Genomic DNA, 21,589 nt, shown 5'->3' on the forward strand with positions numbered 1-21,589 from the left:
CAACCCATTGGCTCTCCGGAAGAGAAAGCAGTGTTGCCATTGGACCACGTCCATGACCAGTTGTGCTCGATTACAACGCACAGCTGCAAAAGCAGAAAATTTAGGCTACAATAGAGTCCTAATCTTGTCTTTGATGCTTTGCATTTTCAGAAACGTTTAACTCTTCCATCCCGTAGCATCCATTCTTCCATCCATTGCTCTGCGCGCTTAGACTAAATTAATCGATTACCTATCTTGCGTATTTGCAGGAGAGTAGCCAGTGGCGTTTATTGTCCAGAAAAAGTGATCTTCCTCTAAACAACGTCCTCTTCGCAGTGTCAGTCCTCACTAATATCCCATCTCTGCTTTTTTGCTAATGCCCTGGTGAGTGAATCAAATGATCTAATGATCATTAACAAACATAAACACACACCAGTGAATATTATTCTTACTGTGAAGCTTTTTTCATGCTTGCAGTGTGTAGCAGGCAGAATGACGTCTCCACCTTGGCCCAAGGGAAAGAAGCTGGTTCACCTGGATTTGAAAGGGGCCCCTCCAAGAGTAGAATATCTTCACAAGGTAAGAGCACACACTGCAGCATCCTTTGTGATCTCCTGCAGCACTTCCACCCCTGTCAGTATTTATTAGATGTACTTATTCATGTCTTCTGTCCACTCATGTGTGTTGCATCGACTCAGCTGATCGAGCTGTTCTCTCAGCTGGGAGTCGACGGCCTGCTGGTGGAGTATGAGGACATGTTTCCTTATGAAGGGGAGCTGAAGCTGCTGCAGGCCACAGCACAGCCTGCTTACAGGTGCACTTTGGGATGTAAACACCAGACATGATTTTATTATGGTTCTTTAGTTTATTATGATTCTATTCCTGATTATTATGGGCTAGCTATGATAGTTTTTTTTAATCTTCCTTATTATGCTGTGATATCCTGTAGTAAAATTGTTATCCTTCCTGGGTGGGGGAGATAAAACTTAATGTCCAAGTGTGCTATAAAATGCTTTGGTTCAGCAAGTTAAGTTTTTATTGTGTGCTCCATTTGCAGCCGTGAAGAGGTACTGTCTATGCAGGAATTTGCAAAATCTAAGGGGTTGGAGGTCATCCCTCTTGTGCAGACATTTGGTCACATGGAGGTGAGGCATCCATTCTGCTCTCCTGTTTATGGCTGTTTGTAATAACCACGAATGCTTAGTTTTCAGGTGGTGTTCAGCATCAGCGTTTGCCCCTCACTGTCTCAATGACCTGCTGCCATCCCTTCTCTATCATAGTTTGTGCTGAAGCATCGGCCCATGTGGAGCCTCAGAGAGGTGCCATATTGCGTAGGTACCTTGAATCCCCACAAAGAGGATGGGGTGAGGCTGGTGATAGAGATGCTGAGGCAGGTGGTGAAGCTGCACCCGGGTCTTAACACACTGCACATTGGAGCAGATGAGGTAAGGTCTAGTCTTTTGTTAACAGTTAATTAGTTATGGCAGAAGGGATCATTAATTGTCTCATGTCGTCACCTCCAACTTCTCAAGGTATACATCCTCGGCGAAGGGGAGGAATCCAAACTGTGGTTGGCCTCACCTGGACGAACAGTGGAGCAGCTTTTCCTGAGTCACGTGACCAAGGTGGCCAAGGCTGTCAAGGAGACATGGCCTCACATGACCATCGTAATGTGGGATGATATGATGAGAGGCATGAGCCAGGACACACTAAAAGGTGAAGAGGAAATAGAGATGGTTCCTACTAAACCAGGAGATTACTGAAATGTAATGTAACTAAGAGTCAAGTTGCTCTAAGGAGGCTTTCTGATTGACTTTAAAAGCATCATAAGAGGGAGGTGAAGGTGTTGGGAAAGACTAGCTAAAGTCAGTTGCTTAGAAGCTTTTTGACACTAAGATCTCATTTAGTGGCAGCTTACAAAGACACTGCATGAGAGAAGCAGCGTGATATCATTTATGACTTGATGCAGAATAGCATGGAATTACATGTGCATGCAGTGTAGACAGTGGTGTGATTTAGCATGTACATTTACTTTTTAAGGGACCTGTACTTTACCTTTATTTTATACCTCTACGCATCTACATTAGGGGGAACATAGCTTTTTATCTAGCTTTTAATGTCACATGTAGATATTACTTTACATATACATGTACATTTACATAATCAAGTAGAATGTGATGCTTTGCTACGGATGAAACTACAGTGAAATAGATTTTTTAATGAAAATTAAAAATTTCAAATGAAAATTTGTTTCACTGATCAACTACAGCAATGAAATGCTGCTTATGCATCACTGCATCAGCAAGAAAAATCTATAAACACTACCTCCACCACTAAGTGTAGATAGCCAAATAGTAACAGTAACATTTTTTTTCTTCTTGTTATCCATGTGACAGCTAGTGGTCTAGTGGGACTTGTTCAGCCCATGTTGTGGGACTACAGCCCTAATCTGGATGTGGACAAAACTGGTAGGAACTGTATGCTATGGAAATTAGTATTCAGACATCAGGCTCTTCTACATTATCAAACAGTCTGCAACATGTGCAGAGCGTTGTCAGTGCTGATGTATATTCTTTAACTGCATGTCTAGTGTCTCTGCTGGAGAAGTACTGCAGTGCTGGTATGTCAGACCTGTGGGTGGCCAGCTCCTTTAAAGGCTCCACCAGTGTTTACACCTGTGTGCCCTGCACACAGAGACACGTGGATAACCATTTGCAGTGGCTGAAGGTGGTTGGCTCTTTATCTGCTGGTGTAAATCTTCAGGGCATCGCCATCACAGGTTGGCAAAGGTAAGTATCAGAGGAATTTCTCTTTTCTACTTTGTAGGTGCTGGTTTGGAGGTGGTGAAACCTAAAGGGCATATGGCTAGACTTATGACTAGATGATTACAAGTTTGAATCCAGGACTGTGTATGTGGTTGCTGAGCTTTCTGCTGAGCATGAACCATGGATTCTTCCTGTACATATGCAGTCAACACGGAGCTTTGACATGGTCCATTATTTTATATACAGGTATGACCACCTGTCAGTGCTGTGTGAGCTCATGCCTCTGGCTCTTCCATCACTAGCCGCATGTGTCCAGACACTCAACCATGGTCAGTTCAATGTTGAGGCTCAAAGCAAAGTCACTGAGAGACTGGGAATTTGCTCAGTGGAGGTAGAGGCCATGGAGAGGTGAGGTCCAACAGTTTTATGAACTGTACTACACTGTCACAGTACAGCATGCATGTATGTCCAGGTTAATCTGATTCTGTTCCATGTGGCCTTCAGGACTACTGCAGACGACTCGCTGTTCCCAGGAAGGAGGTTGGCGGAGTTAATTGTGGAGCTCAATTCGCTGTTGAACTCAGATGACATCCGATTGTTTGAAAACGACATGTGAGTTATGGGCTGCATCTCATCATCATTTTCTTGCTGAGAGTTGGGCGAGAAGATTGATACGACTCTCATGTCTACAGCCAGCAGCTAGTTAGCTTAGCATTAAGACTGAAAACAGATAATTTTAGCCATGCCCTCATGTTAGTGTAAATTTTGTGTTAATTCGTGAGCTTCAAAGGTCCTAGTTGACAGATTTTGTTACCTCTGGGCACAAACATGCTAGCCATTTCCCCCCTGCTTCCACTCTCTGCGCTAAGCTAAGCTAAGCTAAGTAGCTGCTTGCTTTAGCTTTAGCATACAGATATGAAAGTGGTGCCATCTCTCTGCAGCAAATGGAATGAGTATTTCCAAAAATGTTGAACTTTAACTTTTGCAGAAATACTTTTTTTTAACTTACTGTTTAGCCCAATGACCGTACGCTTGTATTACTGCAGGTTTGTAAGAGGATGGTTCAGCCCCTACCACCGACAGAGGAAGATGGTAACCCCCCTCATCACCATGCAGATTCACAGCCAAGCATCAACGTGAGAATGCTTTGTTAGATTACAGACTCTGCATGCTGCCTCGACCTTCGGAAATGTAAGAACTCTTGTTCAGTCTTTAACAGAAACCCTGTCCATCCTGTCTCCTCAGGTTTTTAACTACACTACAACAGAAGGTGGAGGCTGTGAGAGAGCAGATGGTGCGTCTTTACCCAGATTCAACAGCCCAGGAGTGGATAGAGGAACACGTCCGCCCTGTAGTGGCCCCTTTACAGAGGATAACAGAGGAAATTAGAGCATGTGTGAAGGAGATGGTGCCGTAGAATATTTTGCTAGCTCATAGTCTGTCATAACTGCTTTTTTGATGAATTCCAAAGTTGGTGTCTTAACTTTTTGCAACCTGTTGTGAAATTAACAGGAGTGATTTTCTGTGGAATTCTGCGCTTACCCAAAATCAAAGTGGTGTATATAAATTGCACCAATTGTAGCAAAGAAAGGAAATAATATTTAAGAGGACTTTGTGTTTATATATAAAACAACTTTATATAATTCCTGCAAATGTATCAAAGTAAACAAAGACAATAAAATGAATCAACAAAAAAAACTCTTTTCTTTCAAGCAGACCAGAACACACTGACATTCACTGTGAGCCGTTACACAGCCCTGATTCCACACACAGAGAAAAACAGTTTAACCAAAGCACCAAAGTGTTCGCCTGAGATTCAGTCTTTGGTTCACAAAAAGTATATAAATGTTAAAAGACAGAACGGCCACAGGCCAAAGCATTTCACAAACAATTCGATTGAGCCGTGAGAATCCTTCATGCTTGATAACAGTTTGCAGATCCATTCATCTGGATTGTGGACTGGGTATGAATAAACATGCAAAAGGTGATTATCAACTGGGTGGTTCAGAAAACTATGGGAAAAGCACTTTCCACTGACTTGCAAACATAAACACTTATTAGAGTTCTGTAGGAAGGCACAGGAAATCTGTAATCTGGAGTGTATTCTCAAATAGTAATTAGGTCAAAAAGGGTAAGGCCTGACATTCATGTACAGAGAGCTACAGTTACAGTACAATGAAAGAAAAAGTCTCTTTTTTCCACGTCCCCAAACTAGTTTAGAAAACTCTGACTAAACTGCAAAACATTTGCATGACAAAACATTTAATCTGATGATTCCTCCAGCTTGTTTCACATGGAAATAAAATAAAAAATATTTAACTACTGCCCCTCAGCCTCCATGACCCCACCTGACACATTAAAAAAATACAAGAGAGGAAGTCTGTAAGGAGACAGTGGGTGTTACGTGCACATGCTAATAGTACAACATGTAACTAAACCTGGACTAAACTGTGATGCAATCATGCCCCTAGCCAACCAGTTACAGGAAGGTTGCAAAATCAGAGATCAGAGTTCGTCTTCTTCAACGTCTGAATCACTGCTGTTGTCCAAAGAATCCTCTTCCTCCTCTCCATACTCTTCCTGGTCCTCCTGCTGCCTGCGTTTCTGCAGCTCCTCCAGCCCCAGGAAGCGCTTCAGCAATGCAGCCACTGCCTCCACATCACTGGCAGGTCACAGACGGAACAGAGGGACAACAGGGATAAAGTGTGTTATTTTGTGTTCTATGAAGCATATTTGTTTTGCTTTTTTCTTCCAACTACATAAAGGCCAAACACAGAGCAACACTAGCATTCATTCTGACTCATGTTTCTGGCCACCTGACAAATGTAAGTCCAATATTTACACTGCTTTTTGCTCAGTTTTGGTGTCCACCAACTCCTGAGAAAAATATCTGACTCTTTCAGCGCTAAACGCTCCACTGTGTTCTTCAGATAGTCGTGAACTGTGCCTGTCAAGAGGTGCTGGGAAGTTTATTAGAGCTGCTGAAACTGAGGCTGCTGAGAGTTCTGAGAATGAATCAAAACAGTAAATTCGTGGGAAGTAAAACCTAAAAAGAGGCTGAAACATTCCATAGAGCTGAGGGGAAAAGCGTTAGGTGGTTATTATATGTGGGTTTGTTGCAAATGGAGTTACCTTTCACATTATGCATAGACATTTGATCCATCGTTAACACCGTTAATATTGATTTTCTAGCAGTTTTAACCTTAAAATCCCAAAGATTTCAGTCCTGGTTGACACCCTTAATTTGTTGGTAACATCAAGTGTGTTTTAGTTTACTACACAGGCAAATAAAGCATAGTCTTAAAGGTTCCATCACGTTATGTTGTGGTATATCAAACAAAAATTATTTGCAAAAAATGCAAATACATTTAATGTTTGCTGCTGAAAACATTCAGAACCAATATATCAAAGAGGATGTGATCACTAAAATAACTTCTATGTGTTGAACTGTCAGCAGCAGATACCTACCTGCGTCCCCCCAGGGTGGCACTCTGAGTCAGAGGGTAGGAGAAGCCTGCAGCCAGCCGCAGCATCAGCAGGTAACCCTTCCCCAAATAGCGAACCCTCTCTTCCTGGACGCAAACGTCACACAGCTGCGCCAGGTCCAACACAACTGAGAGAGAGACAAGAAATAAAAGTGAAGGTCTAATATTCTGACTACTGTCCTGAGGAGGCCACTCTGCAGCATGACTGACCTTTTTCTTGGCCCCTCCTCCACAATGTCAGGACTAAAGTGTACAAGCTAGAGCTCTTGAGTTCAATCAGGTTCTTGGTTTTGTCAAACACAGCCTCCTCCCATTCCTCCATGTTCTGCATGGCCACAAACAGGCAGCCAGTCACGTAGAAAAGCTTCCAGAAGATGCTATCTGTGTGATCCACAAAAAGCAGTATGAGCAGCAGAAAGCAAATGTGGACAGTCAACACATGACATAAATGTAGTTTGTGCACCTGAGCTATAGTATGCTGCTGCCAACCCAACAGATGCTACACCTGCAATTAAAATGAGAGGCTTATTATTTTGCAAGCAATACAGAGAGAGGTAAGAGGAGATGTTTTAATGAGAGGGTTTGAACATACTGACGGGGTGGAGGATGACTTAGCTTGGCATATTGAACGTATAGATTGTATGAACAATTGCTCACACACTTACCAACAAGAAGAGACCAGGAGCGAATGCCTGGTGATCTCTTCAGGTGGAGCAGGGTCAGGCTGTGCTCCTCGACTGTCATGTATCCCATCTGAACAGATGCAGCGCTTCATATTTATTTATATAAGCCCATTTCACATGACCATAAACCCAAATCACAAAACACATATGTTCTTACTTTTGTGCACTGGTCTCTAGCCATGCAGACAGTTTGGATTTGATGCAGCTCGATTTTGAGCTATGTCTGAGCTTTCAGCTGCCATCCTAGTACAGTGAAGCTGAATGGAAGTTCGTGCTTATCAAAGAACTGAAATATTTCTACATATTAATTGCAATTACCACAAAGTAAATATGGGCCCAGGCAGATAAAACTACAACTGAAGAAACAGTGCCAAAAATGAAATCTGAAAGCTTATGTAGGGAGATTAACAGACTTTTTGCAGCACATTGTGCAGCACAATTCCATTCATCTCCATTGTTTTGGGGTGGGGGCAGACGTCTCTCAGGTGGATATCTCAACACATCAGCACACAAAACCCAAACTACCTGCACAGCTTCATACCACAAGAGGTAAAGGAGAAATTAACAATTCTGAATTATTTTTGTGATTTGGGTAAACTGTCCCTTTACATCGATTTGCAAACCCCTCAAAAAAACAATACAGATGCTGTAAATGATGACTGGATGTGATGGATAAGAACACTCTCACCAGAACTGTATAAATATACGAACTATGCGACATCACTTACCTTAAACTGTTCTCTCTTTCTGTGAGTCGTCTTACAGATTTAGCAAAAGCGCATTTATACGAGGAAACACATGCACTGAATTATGAGGAAGTTTTTTTTTGTTTTTGTTTTTTCATGCTATTGCAACAACTGTCCTGAATGGGTGATACTTCCTTCCTGGATCCGTCTGGTGAGATTGGACGATTCGCTTTCCCGCCGCCTTCAAAATAAAAGCTTAAAACGCATCGATTTACGAGAAAAATGTATTTAGTCGTGTGGTCTATTTACAATGGCAAGTCTTTCCAGTTTCTACAACACAAGGGAGATTGGGAAAAACAACAATTCTCTCGTTTTGTACTGAACTATCCTTGTATTTACCATTATTTTGACAATAACCACATTTCATCTCATTTTGTCCCATTCTCTGAACCTTAAAATCTGGCCATCCTACCAGGAAAGCTTTCCAGATCAATTTTGGGTTATAAGAGATGACATATCATATTTTTCTGTTTTTATGCCGCGACAAAGTCAAGAGAAACACTTTTTAATAGTCTCACCGTGCAGCTGGAGGAAAAATGAAGTCAAAGCTTCCGGAGCAGAAGATAAGTGCATGTGCGCATGCGTTCTAGATTCACCGGGGTACACAATGGAGTCGGATGTGTACCGACATGACTGGCTTGAATATTAGAAGCCCTGACGCCTTTCTAAGCACTAGTTTGCATATTGTGACATAACCGCGGAGGTTGAGGCGAGCAGTGGCCCACCACCCACATAGGACTCGACCTGAAGAGTGTTGAGTAAATGCTGCGTTCACCTGCTGTGCTGGACATCAGTACTGCTTTGACCATTGGCTGCTCCTCTGGCTGTCCTCTGGAGTTTGGCCATGCCTTTGTCTTGAGAGAGCACTGACATAGACACCGTCCGGTGAGTTCCCTTAATACTCGACCTTGTAATGTTAACACGGGGCCTGACATGCTGTTCAACCAACACACAGTTAAACCAACACATTGTGTGAATCAGCCGTCAGCAGAGGACAGGCCTGTAGCGCAGTAACATATTGTTAAACGGACAGCTGGCTGAAATAAACTTCTGCGTAGATAATTCACGTTATACATTGTGTTACAAAGCATACGTGTTTTTAGCTAGTCAGGGCTGAAATGTTCATGAGCTGTATTATAATATTGTTCGTGTTTTGCATGTTGGAGAGTGACATAATGTATTCATAACATACGCATGTTCAGGATCATAGTGTCCAGCCCACACTTGTCGTGTTCCCCCTCATGCGATCATAATGTGTTGTAATGGCCATTGTGGCTTTTTTTCTTTCCACTGTGTATGTAATTAACATTATCCGTTTCAATTTTAATGACAGGGTGCTTGTTCATTGCCAGTTTCCCACCATCATAGCGCTGTTGTGTTTATGATAAGCAGGGCTGCTTGTGATAGGACAGGAGGGACAGTCAGAGGAGGGTGGAGCTGTCAAAAGGACACACAGCAGCAGGCTGCAGGCACACTCATCATGCCAGGGCTTCAGAGGAAGCATGCTGAGAGGACGTGATCAGCACTGCCAAGCTCATGCTGCTGCTGTTTATAAATGTCACCTTCAATTTGCAGATAACCCCAAGGAAAATGTCAGAGGTCAACATAGCGAAGCGCAAGGAGAAGTGTGAGAACTGCACCAAACAGGTGAACTTCTGTTGTCTTACATGTGAATTATACATGCTGAGTTTTGTTTTGCTGTCAGTCACAAATGTATTTATTGCTCTTCCACTCACAGTGCAACAAGAAGCAGAGTGATAATGGTGCAAACTCACACGACGAGAGAGATGACATCAATGGACAGGTAATGTCGTCATGTTTACTCAGCAATTTCACGTATTATCGACTGAGCTCTACCTATTTTATACATCATCATGAGTTGACTGTGAAGCCAGCTTCAGTTTAGAGACCGTAAATGTATAACAGAGAGCCTTCGTTACAAACTGGAGCTGTGCACTTCAAAACATGTCAGCAGGCATGGAAGGTTTAAAAAAAGATGCTATCAGGTTGCATTGTGGGAAGTGAAGGATCCAGTGACTCAAGATGCCTTGACCTCTGTCGTAGCTTCAATTTTGATCATTCTTTATAAAGATCTGTTTGTGAGCAGTTGACTCTGTGGAAGTCTGCCACTAAATCACTGGAATACCATTTGAAATATAAGGTTAGTCTCTTTTAAAACCCTTCATCTAACATGCTCCTCTTCTTTCCCCTAAGGTGCATGAAGGATCCCAGTTGTTGCTGAGTGCCTGTCTGTCCTGTGATGGCTGTCTATCAGAGGAGGAAAGCCTCAAGATCTCTCAGCAGAGCTTGGAGGAAGTGGAAAGGGTTCTGGCACTCAATAAGGTGAAACGCACAATTAAGCTGCCTCTGAAACAAGAAAGTCAAAGAGTTGTCTTGTTACACTTTCAACAATACCTTACATTGTCCTCATTGTTTTTCTGCCCCTGTCAGACGTGTGACGTGTCAAAGCACAAGGTGCTGGTAGCGTCGATATGTCCGCAGTCTCTGCCTTTCTTTGCCGTCAAGTTTGGTCTGGACATCACTGACGCTGCCCAGAAGCTCTGCGGCTTCCTCAAGAGCTTAGGTGAGCTGCGTAGCTGTCACAGTACAAAACATCTTGGCACCGTATTAAAGTGCTCTTTCATGAAGTTTTTGGAAGTCTTGTTTTAATTATTTCCCCAAGTGAAATGACAGGTTTATTGGGCAGCATGTCCAGTGTTAACAGATCAGATGGAGAATGTCACTTGACACTTCTCTGTTACCTGTGTGCAGCAGCTTCCACCCAGTCGTCGGTATTTGTCATATACGCTCTACGTCCTCCCCCACTTCCTCTGTCTCTGTTCTCATGTGTGTGGCTTCTCCCTGCAGGAGTGCAGTATGTGTTCGACTCCACTCTGGCAGCAGGTTTCAGCATCTTAGAGAGTCAGAAGGAGTTTATTCAGAGGTATCGCAGGAGGCACCATGACTCCCACGCCTTGCCCATGTTCACCTCCTCCTGCCCAGGTAAAACTCCCCCTTTCCTGCTCACCCCTCTCTCCCAGCATATTCTCCTCTCCCTCTTTACTTTTTTTCTTCCCTTCCTGTCAGAGTTGATTTTCTTGTCAGCTGAACGACTCTCTTACCTAATATTTCCCCCAATTTTCATCCTGTTTGACTATTTGTGCTGCTGCTGCTGCTCCTCAGGTTTCTGACTGTACAGACAGTTCATTTGCATGCCGTGTGCTAAATAGAGGGAGACAGAGCTTGTTTTGGAAGTAGAGATAGCAGTGGCGTGCTGCTGGGGAAAGATAGAAAGCTCTTCTTTCACCACTCCCTTCGTCAGAGATAGGAACAGCAAGACTTTCTTGCGACTTTTTTTTTCTCTAAGGAAAGATGTATAGACATCCATTCATTCAGCCTGTAGGATTGCCACTGGTCACATGATGATCTACCAAGCTATTTGAATAATTATTGTAGGGACACAACTAACAACTATTTGCATTCATTAATCAGTCAGTTATTTCTTTGGAGGAATTGATTAATCATTGGTCTTTACATTTTTAGAAAACTGTTCATCACATTTTCCCAGAGCCAAAGTTGATGTATGTTAGCAAACCAGGAAGGAATAAAACATCTGTCATGGCTTTGGAATCTCATGGAAAAGTTTAGAATTATACAAGTAGAACGGTTCCATCAGCATTTAAGAATGTATTGGACAACATGTAGAATAAAGTTTGTTATACTGTATTTCTGTCTGCATTATTTTTGACTTTTTCTACTATAAATGTGTGTGCGTGTCTTAACAGGGTGGATCCGTTATTCAGAGCGTGTCCTGGGCAGCTTGGTCACACCTCATATCTGCACAGCCAGGTCTCCTCAGCAGATCATGGGTTGCCTGGTCAAAGACTACTTCTCTAAGCAGCAGGTGAGTGTTTCCTGTCAGAGGAGTCAAATGCATTTAGTCTGAGCGTGGTGCCTCGTGCACAGCAGTGACAACGCTAAGGCCTGATGGTACAGTGGCAGCATCGTAAAAGCTGGAGGTGACAGATTGACAGACAGATTGACAGATCCTGTTGTATATATTCCTGTTGTATATATTTTCCTGTTGTATACATTTTCCTGTTGTATATACTGTTTTTTCCAAATTCAACTTGCACATCCATTTGTATTACTTTGCACACCCGTTTGTATATACTGTTTATTTTTTCTCAGTATATATATATTGTTTTATATTCTGTTCTATATTTTGTGGTATATTTTGCTTTATATATATATTCTCAATATAAATATTTTGGTTTTATATTTGCTTCTTATATATATAGTTCTCTCTCTTTTATTCTAATTCTATTCTTGTAAGGAGCACTGCAACAAAAACAATTTCCCCTCAGGGATAAATAAAGGATTCTGATTCTGTTTAGAAAAATGATGTAGGTGGTCTGTGTACCAATAAAATCCTGAATCAGAGACAAATATTATTTCAGACCAGCAAAGTTTCAGTTCAGCAGCCTCACGTCAACTGAGTGCACAGCCCCTAAAAATAAATCTGAGGGGATATTCTGAGTTCAGTATCTTTTAAAATAAGGAAGTGTCGATAGCTCTGTCCTGTCCAGATGTTAACTAAATATAGGTGTTAGATTTGTTTGCAGTTGTCTGTCACGGGTGGCCACACACTAGGTAAAGCTGAACACTGCTTCACGCATGCTTCACGTGCCATGTTGTTTTTCCTCCTGCCGTGTCTCCCAGCAGAAGCTGAGTCCAGAGAAAATCTACCATGTGCTGGTGGCTCCCTGCTTTGATAAGAAGCTGGAGGCCGTCAGAGAGGAGTTTTACAACAGCCTGCTGGAGACAAGGGATGTGGACTGTGTCCTCACCTCAGGTTCTGTCCTCTTTATCTTACACACATACACTCAAATAGTGTTTGCATAATATTAGAGGTTATTCCGACCCCGAGGTTATGTTAAATATAGCCTTTATTATACAGAGGTTTGATGTCTTATAGCATCCCCATCGTGTATATACAGAAAGAAGATACTAATTATGTTTCATTTTAGGCAAGTCTTAGCATCATTATATGATCTTAAATGTCTTTTCGTCATCATAGTGGTGAGTCTCAGCCATTTGAAAAGTGTGTGGAGATCCAGCCCCAGACATTACACATAAAAGTCCTAACTAGGCTAAATTCAAATGTACATATTATACGCATCACCAGGCCAACAGGATCCAAATCCTTTTTTATTCTGGCCCATTAAGACCCATGTGTTTGTGTCAAGATCCGTTTGAGATGCATTTTGCCATCAGAAAGCATCACTTCTGATCAGGCCACGTTCCTCCTGTTCATTTGAACTGCATCTGCTGCTACATATATACAGATATGACAGTGACATGGATTATTTTTTTATGTTTCAGGGGAGATCTACTGCCTGATGGAGCAGAGGAAGGTGTCAGTGGAGGAGCTGGACTCAGTTCCGCTGGACCACGTGTGAGTAGTTGGACTAGCGGTCATGCTATCAGTTACCTTTGGTGAGACAAAGAGTTAACATATTCGAAGTACCAGGATTTTTTGGTTTCAGAGCAGAAACATTGGGCATGGTGCTCTTTGATAGGTCAAAATATTCCAAGTAATGCATTTAATAATTATATTAAAGCCACGCTCACCCAGTGTCTTTGCTGTTTTATCAATGCTTTGCTTTACATCTGCCCTCAACGCACTTGTTTATCATGTTGTCCATCCAATTTGCATGTTGTTTACAGTAGCATCCGAATATATATTTTCATTGAGTTGCTAAGGAAGTCGTTGTCAGAGTCGCCTATACTGTCACCGCAGGCTGGGAGAGGCCGACGACATGGCGCTGGTGAGGCACGAGGGCCGAGGTTCTGAAGGCTTTCTGGAACACATTTTCAAGCATGCTTCCAAAGAGCTCTTTGGTCTGGACGTCCATGAGATCACATACAAGAACCTCAGGTGAGACTCACTGAGGCCCTGAGATTCTGCTGTATCCCCAGTGCAAGTCTATACCGCACCCTTCACTCCCCAGCTCTGTCTGTCCTGATGAATAGTTCATCCATATTGGTCAAGTGTGAAAACTCGCCTCCTGTGTGTTTGTCCTTTAGGAACCGGGACTTCCAGGAAGTGACCCTGGAGCGGGATGGAGAAACTCTGCTGCAGTTTGCTGCCGTCTATGGTTTCAGGAACATCCAGACCCTGGTTCACCGAATGAGAAAGGGACGCGTGCCTTATCAGCTAGTGGAGGTGCTGTCCTGCCCGGGAGGTAACACCACAACTACCACCACGATCGTAAAGATGTTCATTGATTTAGAATTGAATTCTGCCAGTCCGACAAATGTTCTGTGAAATGTTACCCGTCAGCTTGGATCTGCTGGTGTAAGTCCCTCTTGCGTCTCCCATGTGTCTGCTCAGGGTGCTTGAGTGGCCGCGGTCAGGCGGAGAGCGAGGCAGGGGGCCGGGTGGACAAAGCCCTGGTCCAGCAGATGGAGGAGGCCTACAGCAGCCTGCCAGTCCGACTCCCAGAGGTCAACCCCGCCCTGCACACCCTCTATCAAGACTGGCTGCAGGGCCAGGACTCCCCACAGGCCAGCACGCTCCTGCATACCCAGTACAGAAATCAGAGTCAGAGCCACACACAGCCCCCTCACATGCAGTGGTGAGGAGGAAGGGGTTGTTTAACTCTGAGGACATGATGGACGTTGAATGGAGGCTGCTTCTAGGACAATTCTGATTTTCCGTGTCCATCTAATCGTTCATGCTGGCCCCACGAGAGACAAGCTGAGGACCATGGTGCACCACGGACCAGAGAAGCACTTCTTCCATTTCGCCACAGGGGGGTGATGTCTGTGTGTAAAACTGGTGGATCCTGTGCCAAACCTGAGCCTATGGATGAATGATGGTCCAGAGTCCAGAAACATTTTAACATTTTATGCAGACTGATATCAGTAAGCTGCAGATAACAAGAACGTTACGTAAGTCACCTGATCCACCAGCTGTTCTGGGAAACAAGGACGTTTGTAGCAAGTGTGATCTATTTATGTTGATTTCCAGAGCAATAAGCCACTGAGAAAACGTCTAAAAACTGGAGCTCAAAGCTGAATTTGTGGATGCTGAATGTACATTTGAGAAGTCTAATGTATTCCAAATGTAACCTGCTGTTTTACTCTGTGTTAAAGTTGTTTCCACTGTTCCTCCTTGAAAGACAAGACGATGTGTCGGCAAACGCATTGATAACTATGCAACAGCGTGATCCGCCTTCCCTCAACAGTTACTGTCAATGGAAAGTAAGGCTGCTGTGTGATTCAAGAGGTTAAAGGTCTTTTAGTAACACATGATAACCTGACAGTTTTTGCTAATGTGTAACTATCAGCCCAGTGTTTGTTTTATCCATCCCAGTGAAGAATCAGAGTTATTATTTTTTAATGGTACAGGAAGATTTCATTCGTATTGTCACTTTGTTCCCATTCCACAAACTAGTACTTTTAAGTTGTATGTTGTTTTTGTTTTGTTTTGTAAAATACAACATACATGCTAAGAATTAAAGAAGAAGAAGAAGAAGAAGACTCACTTTATTAATCACACAACACAACACTACATGCACATGCCATGCTACAGTGAAATTATTTCTTCTGCATTTAGCCCATCCTGGTAGTCCTTCCTCCACGGCAGACCAGGAGCAGTAGGCTGCCAGCCGACAGCGGCGCCCGAGGACCCAGTTCCCAGTTATCACCATTGGTCAGGTGGTGATCTCCTTGCATGTTTTTAGTGGGGGTATTTTTATGGAGGATACTCCAGGTGAACACAGGGAGAACATGCAAACTCCACACAGAAAGGCCCCTTTTTCCTCAAGCAGCAGGCACTGAAGGCATGGTGGAGGACACGCCACCAGCACCCACATGATGATGATAAAACATGATGAATGAAGCGTTGTTTCGTTTCAGTGTGGACTCTCTGTGGATGATGTTGTCATTTCATTCAGTTTCACCGTGACAGCACAAAATCATAGCAAGCTGAAAGAAACTACATGCCCATGACTGAAAACTGGAGGCACAGTCTGTGAGAAAACAGGGTGTGTACAGTGTGCAAATCGTAGTGCTGTACAATTCATTTGTCGACCCAAAATGAAACTCCAATCAGCAGTATTGATCATTAAATTGCTGCAATCAAAGATGCCGGTTCAGCTTTCCTCGTTTCTTTTTCATATCATTGGTCATTGGATGTTTGATTGTTGGTTCAACAAAAAGCATTTTGAAGATGTCACCTTAAGCTTTTGGAAATTGTGATGGTTCCTTTTTTGGAACGGATGGAACAATGGATTCATCTAAAACAATATTTGTTTTGATCCCTGTTAGCTGCTGCTGTTAGTGGTTTACTGGCATCCACACAAAGGTCACCATTTTGGACACAATGCTTTCTTGCAGTGGGTAATATCTACATTTTGCTTTGGCCTCCACAGTTAGACATGATGTTTTCACTTCACTTTCAATTTCATTTGTGTCCATAGGTCCAACTGATTTTGCAGCAAGACACCGATGCCCATTGTGCCCATACCTACTTAACATTTCCTTTAAACCCTTACAGAAACCAGGCGATCTGCCACATCAGACCAACACAATAAGAGATCTAATCTAACACCCAGAAATGGGGTGAGCTGCTCTTCTGGTTTTTATCAGTAGGCAAATTGAGCTTGGTGGTGAGAAAATCCCTCCCACCAAAAACAAAACATTTAGTTTTGGCTATTGATTTGCTCATTAACACTGTTACTAATAATATTGAGCTTAATACACATGTGAATTCTCTCTCATTCATTTATCGTGGATTTACCTGCTGCTGACCTCTCACCTGTACTTTCCTGCTCATCAGAGCAGATGCTTCCATTTTCTGTTGTGTTGTTTTGTCATTACACTAATTGCACTGTGGTCAAAAAGCCAGAGGCTTCTCTCATAGTTCAGATACGATGCCAAGAGAGAGAGCTAATGTTCACTTGCAAAGTATCGGAAGTGAAAGTGTTTTCTTTATCAACTCCTTTCTCACCCTGTCACAATCTTGGAATCTGTCCCAGCTGTCTCAGTCATTCCCTGATGCTCTGATCAGAAAGAAGCACCTCGTCAGGTAAGTACCCGTCCTTCTGTGGAAAAGTGAGTTCAAGAGTGTTTTTATTTGCTTTTCTGCACTTGAGGCTGTTAATGAGTCACTCAGAAGCTCATGGTTTTGTTACGATATTCGTTCGTACAGTTGAATTGTCCATGTTGAGGTCAATTTTGTCAATTTTTGCATTTTGCAGTGTTACCAGTTGGAGTGGCTGAAGCTGGACCTTTCAACCGTTTATCAGTTACAGTTACGATAAACCATTTGGCAGACGCTTTTATCCAAAGCCACGTACATACTACAAGCAAGATTCTGGACAGCAGAGAACAACAAAAGTAAGTGACATAACGCTAATTTTTAAGTGTTAGCTTACAGTTTTGTGACAGTTACCTAATTATTTTGCATTTTTTCCCATTATGTTTAGCAAATTATTTCAACTGTTTAACCACTGAACTATTGAAACTCTTCATCTTTTACTTTTAGATAATTCTTTTGACCGCTTACTAATTATTTTTTTGTATGTATTTCTGAAAAGAGAAAGCTAAAATTAGTCACTGGAACATATTGAAGCAGCCAGATATTTCCCTCACGAGCTATTCCAGACCAAAACGGAGCAAAGTAGCAGATTGATAATGTTGCTCCAAGTCTGCTGTATGTGAAACAGGCAACTGTCTGTTAACATGTTAGTCATATCTACTTTAAAAGGTCATAATAGGCCAGTGTTGTATTTACAGCTTGTAGTGTTATACTGAGTAAACTATCTGCAGGGTCAATATTTTATTTACAGACATGGGAAGAATATCATTTTTCAGATGAGCACATGTCCCTAACATGATGAAATGTTCTTTTAATCCTTTTGCTCAGATGGGCACAAGGAAAGCAGGGTGAGGAAGGATCTAAAGTTGTTAGAATTGGAACATAAAAGATGATTTGACATTATTCAAACAAGTGTGACACTAAAAACAAACTTGCCTCCTAAATGTCTCCCCATTCCCCAGTCTTTAACGCAGATGACAGTACGTGTCATTCTTAATATCTTTTTTTTTGTTTCCAGTTTCTGAAAAGAGTGTAACCTCCAGGATGTCCTGCCTGTGGATTTGTCTGCTCTTTGTTGCTTCTTTACTCCAAAGCAGTGCATCATCACCAAAAAGTATATTATTATATTGGATTGGATGTTGGACATAACATAGTGTGCATTACAAATGCATTATGAGGAAAAAAAGAAGAGAATAATTTTTTGCCCTTTACTCTCATCCAGGTGTGTCTAATGAAGGAGTGTCATTGAAGTGCAACCAAACAGTGGAAGTTCAATCTGGACACCTGGTGACACTAAACTGCACTATATCTATCTCAGTATTGAACTGTACGGGTTCAGAGTATTTGTGGTATAACACAACTGGCAAAGTATGGCCAAATGTTTCAATGAAATACAACAGTGAATGGGACGGTCTCACTTACGTGTCATTGACCATCTCAGATGTGAAGGAGGAGGAAAATTACACCGTTCACATGAACACACCCTGTGGTATGGGTGAATCACCTGCTATCAACGTAAAGGTTACACAGCACTCCACTGTTGGCTCGGGTGGTGAGTAGATTTCACTGTCTTAAGGTCTTCTAACAAATGTATGAATGTATGTGCTCATCATTATTATCCATTTCTAGAAACTGAAAGTCTTGTTTGGAGCGAGTTAAACCATGTTAAGATAATTATGTTTTATCTTGCCAGATAAACCCAGTCCAGCACCTGACAGTGATGTGCATCAAGTAGTATTTCCCACAATGGGTGTTTTCACCATCCTTGTTTTTGCCCTTTTCCTGCTTGGAGCTACCAGAGGCAGAAGAATAATGGAATGCATCAAGAAGGAAGGAAAGGAGGAAGACCTCTTGTGATCTGATGGTTTGATGTGATTCTACAGTACTTCTCAGTACTAAACCACTGTCAGTCTCATTTTCTAATTTGCAGTCTTCAGCACCAGCTGACACTAACACGCGTGACTTCACTTGAGGACATTTATCAATAGCTTCTCTGGAGCCACAAAAGACTTGATAAAACATGTGCAGTAGTATTCCCCAGCACCTGTAAATGGCCTCTGATGTGTAAAATCAGTGGACTTCCCTTGCTGAGAACAACAACACTGATGATGTCATCTCAGTGGAAAACCTGTGTTACATGCATTGTTGAAAAACATGGGCATTTAGATGCAATTGAGTTGCATTATAGGAAATGTAAGCTCCAGCATTTTTGCAGTTTGACCCAGACTAGAGATTAAAAATCAGGAGAACTTGGTCTCTGATGCATCTATTCTTATATTTATTTGTCACTCACAGGTCCAGAACTTTATGGAAGTGCAATACAAAGGCTTCCATTCAACAGCAGAAATGAGCAAAGTAAGAATAAAGCAAAATGTGATATTGTACACTGTGAATGGAGTGATGTCGTGAGCTGCATGTCCTGAGTGTGTAGATCATGGTTCAGGGTTAACTCAGCTGCAGTATGTGAAACACTTATGGGTGATGGAACGTCTCTGTGAATAAAGTTTTGTCAGTAACAAGCACTTCTGTGTCTTTGATCTGAAACAGAACAAAACACACCCACACACAGCTGATTAACATCGAGTAACAAGAAGAGTCAGTGTCACATTTCCTCTGTACACCACATTTCCCTTCTTTAGCACTCATGTGACAGTCGACCTGTCAGTCAGTCAGGCTGAGGCTGGGTCTGTGATAGCCTGCCTGCAGCCCAACTTTGCGATGAAAGCCCACTGGTGGAGCTGTGTGCTGGGGTTACTCTGCATACCTGCTGAGGTAATACTCAGCACCTGGACAGGTGAGTGTGTGTGTTAGAGGGAAATATGTGCAAAAAATGGATACTTTTGGGTTTAGGCTGCGAAAAATTGAAGATGTCTTTAAAGGTGAGTCTGAGTCATCTTTCCTGTTTGTTTGCAGCCTCATCCTGTTTTTGTCCTCTGAGCAGTGTCTGCAGTAATGGAAAAGTTATTTTTTATTGATTGTTCACTTCAGTAAAACTACTAATACAATAATTAAGTATACATAAAGCTCCTTCATTCAAAATAGTTCTTAATTACTCTAATTTTATCAGCAAAATATACTTTAAGTATCAAAAGTAAAGAAAGAAAAACAGCCTCTGTGATGGATGCCAAAGCATTTTAATGCACCTGGTGGAGGTGAAGCTAGTTTTAGCTGCCTTATACTGCAGGTAGTTTAGTTCAGTGGTTCCCATCTAGAGATAGGGCCCAAAACAACTATTTAAATGACAGCATATGAGAAGTTTTTGGTGGAATTGGAACGACCCATAGATGTCTGAAATGTCCAGTGAGACACTACATTATTGTAAAAAATGGCAAGCCAAAAAGGTTGCAGTTGGTTTAATCTTTAACAGAGCACAGTATTTTAGCAATTTGCTACAGAAAAATCAGTAACGACGTCTCTCCCTGACAGTTTCTCAAGATCCCTTGTCCATCTCTCAAGTGAGAGTCAACTCATCTACTAAGATCACATGCTCCACATCATTACCTAACCCAATGGGTTTCTACCTACAAAGGGGTGTCCATGACAACAGGGACGTTGTGTTCCTGGACTTGGATGATGGACAAGTTACCAAGAATACTATAGCTACAGAATTTATCGGCCGAATTCACATAGTTCCAGACCAGCAGACCAGAAAGGGCCATGGAGTCACTTATGGATTCACCTTGCAGCTGTCTCAGCTGGGATTGGAGGATACGGACTGGTATTACTGCAGCTGGATACACTTCAATTCAGAGACGGCGAATCAAGAAAAACTGTCCAGCAGTGGCACTGTTATCATTGTCAGAGGTGGAAAGAACCAAACCCATCATTTGAGTTCAAACACTCTCCATTCATGTCAAAGCAACCTTTAACTAACTTCTCCTGATCTTGATTGAACTTTCTTCCTCTTCTATTTTACCTCACAGAGCAAGATCCCCAGGAGCAATGCAAGAACAACATTGGGGATCTCATCTTCATCGCCTTGAGTGTGACAGCGTTTACTGGCATATTAGTCCTCTTCATCGGAACACTGATTGTGAGGCGCAAACGAGTAAGTACGACTGTAAGCAAATGAAGCTGCTCTCATAATCATGCAAAGATTATCATCAAGATAATCATACAATGCCACGGTGCTTCCATTGATATCTTTTCTTTGTGTTCCTACAGTTTAAAAAGCGCTTCAGACCTGCCAGAGCTGTAAATCCATGCAGACCTAACAGGCCTCAACATGTCAGCCATCAGCAAAGAGATCAGTATTGTCCCTACTTGACCACATCTGCAAGCACTTTGGACTTCAGAGGCATTCTGTAATGCTAAGAGTCGATGTGATGGTGATGATGAGATGTGAAGATTCTCTGGAAAAATTAGTGTTGGCTGCACAGTAAATTTATCGCACAGACGGTTTGTAACCAAGGACCGAAGTGTCTCACTTTTTGCTCTCGTCTTCGTTTCCTTTTAAATACAAATATGTACTGTGTTTGCAGAAAGGTGATTGAGCTACCACATCCTGGCTGATGTGGAGTGTACAGGTGTGATGCATGTGTATAGCATTGGTGAAGAAAAACTGCAGAGCATGTATTGTTGTTATTCTACTGTACGTGCGCCTTACATGTGGGTTTGATCTGGTGTGCTTTTCAGAATGATTTTCCTCTGTGTCGCACGCAAAGATGTTGATTTTTCAAACACGTTAACCACAGTTTAATGTCTGATTTGATGTAAACATTAAATTGAAGCTTTTCCCAAATTTGTTGTTGCTTTCAAGTCTTGTTGTAAAACCCTAAAAAATTATAAAAAATTTCTTAGTGCTGCACCATTCATGCTTAAT

The 21,589-nt window shown here is 42.2% G+C and overlaps 4 protein-coding genes across 6 annotated transcripts; 3 read left to right on the forward strand and 1 right to left on the reverse strand.

Moving 5' to 3' along the window:
* Window positions 1-6: 6 nt before the first annotated feature.
* hexd (hexosaminidase d) lies at window positions 7-4,435 on the forward strand. Its single transcript, XM_070991041.1, has 12 exons — window positions 7-363; window positions 457-558; window positions 678-793; window positions 1,037-1,124; window positions 1,260-1,424; window positions 1,512-1,695; window positions 2,376-2,447; window positions 2,570-2,768; window positions 2,991-3,152; window positions 3,249-3,356; window positions 3,791-3,880; window positions 3,990-4,435. Exons 2-12 carry the CDS (start codon window positions 472-474, stop codon window positions 4,159-4,161), a joined length of 1,443 nt encoding a protein of 480 aa, XP_070847142.1. The 5' UTR covers window positions 7-363; window positions 457-471; the 3' UTR covers window positions 4,162-4,435.
* On the reverse strand, window positions 4,356-7,817 carry cybc1 (cytochrome b-245 chaperone 1). 2 transcript variants are annotated; one of them, XM_070991043.1, is made up of 6 exons: window positions 7,641-7,817; window positions 6,895-6,982; window positions 6,693-6,734; window positions 6,440-6,610; window positions 6,213-6,357; window positions 4,356-5,406 (listed from the first exon to the last, which is right to left on the reverse strand). In XM_070991043.1, the coding sequence occupies exons 2-6, from the start codon at window positions 6,980-6,982 to the stop codon at window positions 5,250-5,252; spliced, it is 603 nt and encodes a 200-aa protein (XP_070847144.1). In that variant the 5' UTR covers window positions 7,641-7,817; the 3' UTR covers window positions 4,356-5,249. The 2 variants fall into 2 exon arrangements, with proteins under 2 accessions (XP_070847144.1, XP_070847143.1); XM_070991042.1 differs by lacking the exon at window positions 7,641-7,817 and adding an exon at window positions 7,070-7,097.
* A 410-nt stretch (window positions 7,818-8,227) lies between these two features.
* Window positions 8,228-15,193, forward strand: narf (nuclear prelamin A recognition factor). 2 transcript variants are annotated; one of them, XM_070991400.1, is made up of 12 exons: window positions 8,228-8,543; window positions 9,234-9,305; window positions 9,397-9,462; window positions 9,873-10,001; window positions 10,110-10,242; window positions 10,527-10,661; window positions 11,444-11,562; window positions 12,384-12,513; window positions 13,044-13,116; window positions 13,462-13,599; window positions 13,749-13,906; window positions 14,056-15,193. In XM_070991400.1, exons 2-12 carry the CDS (start codon window positions 9,249-9,251, stop codon window positions 14,301-14,303), a joined length of 1,386 nt encoding a protein of 461 aa, XP_070847501.1. In that variant the 5' UTR covers window positions 8,228-8,543; window positions 9,234-9,248; the 3' UTR covers window positions 14,304-15,193. The 2 variants fall into 2 exon arrangements, with proteins under 2 accessions (XP_070847501.1, XP_070847500.1); XM_070991399.1 differs by having other exon boundaries at window positions 8,247-8,543; window positions 12,381-12,513; window positions 14,056-15,183.
* A 4,204-nt stretch (window positions 15,194-19,397) lies between these two features.
* Window positions 19,398-21,505, forward strand: LOC139349926 (uncharacterized). Its single transcript, XM_070990992.1, has 4 exons — window positions 19,398-19,561; window positions 20,194-20,571; window positions 20,691-20,815; window positions 20,932-21,505. Exons 1-4 carry the CDS (start codon window positions 19,486-19,488, stop codon window positions 21,073-21,075), a joined length of 723 nt encoding a protein of 240 aa, XP_070847093.1. The 5' UTR covers window positions 19,398-19,485; the 3' UTR covers window positions 21,076-21,505.
* Window positions 21,506-21,589: the final 84 nt, after the last annotated feature.

The sequence above is a fragment of the Chaetodon trifascialis genome, chromosome 21 (genome assembly GCF_039877785.1).
Source record: "Chaetodon trifascialis isolate fChaTrf1 chromosome 21, fChaTrf1.hap1, whole genome shotgun sequence".
Taxonomy (NCBI): domain Eukaryota; kingdom Metazoa; phylum Chordata; class Actinopteri; order Chaetodontiformes; family Chaetodontidae; genus Chaetodon; species Chaetodon trifascialis.

Coding starts and splice junctions, on each gene's coding strand:
- LOC139349926 (XM_070990992.1), top strand. CDS start 19,486: ATGAAAGCCCACTGGTGGAGCTGTGTGCTGGGGTTACTCTGCATACCT. Junction 19,562..20,193: donor AATACTCAGCACCTGGACAG/GTGAGTGTGTGT, acceptor TCTCCCTGACAG/TTTCTCAAGATCCCTTGTCC. Junction 20,572..20,690: donor CACTGTTATCATTGTCAGAG/GTGGAAAGAACC, acceptor TTTACCTCACAG/AGCAAGATCCCCAGGAGCAA.
- cybc1 (XM_070991042.1), bottom strand. CDS start 7,093: ATGGCTAGAGACCAGTGCACAAAA. Junction 6,735..6,894: donor CTCCTGGTCTCTTCTTGTTG/GTAAGTGTGTGA, acceptor TTTTAATTGCAG/GTGTAGCATCTGTTGGGTTG. Junction 6,611..6,692: donor AGCAGCATACTATAGCTCAG/GTGCACAAACTA, acceptor TGGATCACACAG/ATAGCATCTTCTGGAAGCTT.
- hexd (XM_070991041.1), top strand. CDS start 472: ATGACGTCTCCACCTTGGCCCAAGGGAAAGAAGCTGGTTCACCTGGAT. Junction 794..1,036: donor ACAGCACAGCCTGCTTACAG/GTGCACTTTGGG, acceptor CTCCATTTGCAG/CCGTGAAGAGGTACTGTCTA. Junction 1,696..2,375: donor GAGCCAGGACACACTAAAAG/GTGAAGAGGAAA, acceptor TCCATGTGACAG/CTAGTGGTCTAGTGGGACTT.
- narf (XM_070991399.1), top strand. CDS start 9,249: ATGTCAGAGGTCAACATAGCGAAGCGCAAGGAGAAGTGTGAGAACTGC. Junction 9,463..9,872: donor GAGATGACATCAATGGACAG/GTAATGTCGTCA, acceptor CTTTCCCCTAAG/GTGCATGAAGGATCCCAGTT. Junction 11,563..12,380: donor ACTACTTCTCTAAGCAGCAG/GTGAGTGTTTCC, acceptor CGTGTCTCCCAG/CAGAAGCTGAGTCCAGAGAA.